The 2,882-nt window shown below is 35.8% G+C and overlaps 1 protein-coding gene across 2 annotated transcripts in view; it reads left to right on the top strand.

The window, feature by feature from the left end:
• The window catches only part of nudt17 (nudix (nucleoside diphosphate linked moiety X)-type motif 17), an 8,102-nt gene extending 5,475 nt beyond the window's left edge, over positions 1–2,627 (top strand). For both annotated transcript variants that reach the window (XM_081388208.1, XM_081388209.1), the window contains exon 9: positions 2,167–2,627. In XM_081388208.1, coding sequence (XP_081244334.1) covers positions 2,167–2,344 — 178 coding nt within the window. In that variant the 3' untranslated portion in view covers positions 2,345–2,627. The remainder of the gene's footprint in view (positions 1–2,166) is intronic.
• The last annotated feature ends 255 nt before the right edge of the window (positions 2,628–2,882 follow it).

The raw sequence follows: 2,882 nt of genomic DNA on the forward strand, positions 1-2,882 counted from the left end.
TACAGAAATATTAAGTGATGATAACCATGGGGATTTCCTATTTCAGTAGCCTAATGATCAATTGGATAATATTTTGCTGAATTTACGAATCAAGTTAGATAAAGTACTGTCAAAATGTATTCGTATAGCGCTCAATTCACATCGTCTCAAACAGCTTTACAAAAAAAACAATATTGTAAGCTTTAGGCTAATATTGAGCAGCTTTAGGGCTAGGCAATATCACGAAATATGTTGCTGATAAATTACTGTTTGAGATTTAGCCTAAATAGCCTATATTTATTAATTTACCCTGCAGATCAGTGCCACTTTTAGTGAGCAATGATCATGACAGCATGAAATTACTGGCATATAGGATTTCAAAGGAGAGATCATTTCTATAGGCTAATAGACAATATTTTTCCGCATGTCATGCAGGGCTCCGGAATTTCAAATCATTCGTAAATGCGTTTTTCGTTTTTCCATTAGGATCAGTGAATACAAACTCGGGATTTTACACAAATGATGATAATTCACTGTATTTCAGTAAAACAAAAGGATAAATCCGAAAGTGTGTTTTATTTTATTTTAAAGCAAAACCACAGTGAAAAATAAGACAATAATAGGCTAGCCTACCAAATACTATACAAGCCCAGATCGATATAATAAATCTGTTTTAGTAAATACATATTTATTTATTTATTTTCACATTTCAGCACTAGGCCTACACGGTTTTAATTCTATTAGCCAACGCACAAAACCCAATGGCCTGATGTCACAGTAACAGATAGTCGAAGTAGCCTACGGTTGACACTTATAGAAAACATGAATCTTTAAAACTATAACATATAGGGATTTACAGGACCAACATGCCCTCATTTTATTAACAAAGAAACGTGAGTTTGCCATTAAACATTTGATTTGCACTTTGTTGTAGCCTACCAAATAATGCACGCATTGGACAACATCTCGTTAAAAAAATAACAACAAAAAACGGTCGTGCTTTAAAAATTAAAATCAGCTGCTTTTACATTCTTACAGTGAATTATCATCCTTTGCGTAAAATCCCGAGTTTGTAAAACATCTCCCTGAAGTAGGCCTGCGTTCGTTTTTAAACAATAACTTCATCCATTCTGTTTCTTAAGTACAATAAAACATTAGCCAATAGATCTTAACTAAAATTACCAGGGTAAACCGACAAGATATAGCCTACGATTAAAGTTAGCATTTCATATTTATTTAATACAGCCAAATCATTCATAAAATCGCACTTAAAGGAATGCGCATGCTCAGACCTGAATTGTCTACACCAATAAGATTGCGGTATTATAAGCCAATAAAATCGGGTGTGGGCGGAGCGACACGTGTCGCCCCGCCTAAAAGTGTCGCCCCGCCCCATTGTCCAGACTGCACTCTGGGGTACTACGACAATTCTGATGAGTTTTATCATGCAATTCTTTCATAACTCGCAATTGTGAGGGAAAAAAGTCCGAATTATAAGATAAAAAGTCGCAATTATCTTTTAAATTGTTTTATTCCGTGGCTGTAACAAGCGTTCTGAGAATACAGAGGAGAAAAAAACTCAGTTTCATTTAGAGGCCCAAACTGAGCAAAAATATGCAATTTGGTCAATGAGATCTTTATAACAGTATAGCTGACTACTTACATAAAATGCATATAAATATCAGTTATCACTTTATAGCTCCAATAATATGTCTTAGTAAGATTAATTAATTTAATTGTATGATTTTAAAATTGGTTGTGGTTGAGGAGATTCCCTCCATGTTAAGCGCTTTGAGTGCAGAGAAATGCACTAAAAAAAAGTAATGAATTATAAACAAGATTTTTCTAAAAATTATGTATAATCATGGATAATCAAACAATCCTAATTTGTTTCAGTCCAGTATGTGTTCATCTTGTAATACAACTGTATTAAATTTATTCTTACCTTTCCTTTTTAAAAATCACTAGATTTCATTGAAAAAATACACGTGTACTGCGACCTAAAGGGGGACGTTTTTAGAATTATACAATAAGGCCTTTTACTTGTTAAAAAGCATAAACTCCCAATGAGAAGACAGTAGACATGTAGTAGATTGTGTAAGTTTTTTCTGCAAAGTTGGCTTTATAGGTTTAAGTATTTATTCCATTGTTTTGAATGTTCGTTTCCTCTATGTTGTTTGTTGTCAGTGTGACAGAGGTGTCTCCACACGCCGAGCTGAGCGAGAGCTCACTGCCCGTTTCTTTGTTCTGTAACCGGGCCCCGGATCACGGCGAGGACATTGAACGAGTCAGCACCGGAACCAAATTTGCATTAGAACTGTGGTTGAAAACATTGGGGCCTCAAGCTGAGGTGGGCTGTCGATGACTCTCTGCCAGCTTCTGTTTATGTTCGTTACCATTTAACCAGTGCCTTGAGGAAGACAGCACCACCTGCTGGACTGGAGCTATTTCAGCAGGGCATGTTATTCAGGCACAACATTAAAATCTAAATTTTGCCAAAAAGTTTCAAAAGCTTTAGATTTACTGTATCACTTATGTGATGTTTTTATTTAACCCCTGTCAGTGCGCAACATTTATTTTTAATTACAACAGAAACAACTGTGTCCTCTCTGTTAAAGCTGGCACATTAAAGTTGGTTTAAAGCTGCAGTCCGTTGCTTTTTTGGGTTAAAAATGATCCAAAATAAATTTTTGAGCAAGTACATAACCAGCCAGTGTTCACAACGATCTGCTTGCCTTAGCTCGATTCAAAACGGTAAGCTTGTAATAAAGTTTTGAAATTCAGTGTGGTACTGGTGGATTTCCACGGGAAATTCGAGCATGTCTTTGCGTCATTAAGTCATATCTGTACACATAAAGAAGGAGTCCCGGCTAGTAGAGGCTATGTTGCGTGTGAGGATGTTG

The sequence above is a fragment of the Scardinius erythrophthalmus genome (assembly GCF_964197995.2).
Source record: "Scardinius erythrophthalmus genome assembly, chromosome: 16".
Lineage (NCBI taxonomy): Eukaryota > Metazoa > Chordata > Actinopteri > Cypriniformes > Leuciscidae > Scardinius > Scardinius erythrophthalmus.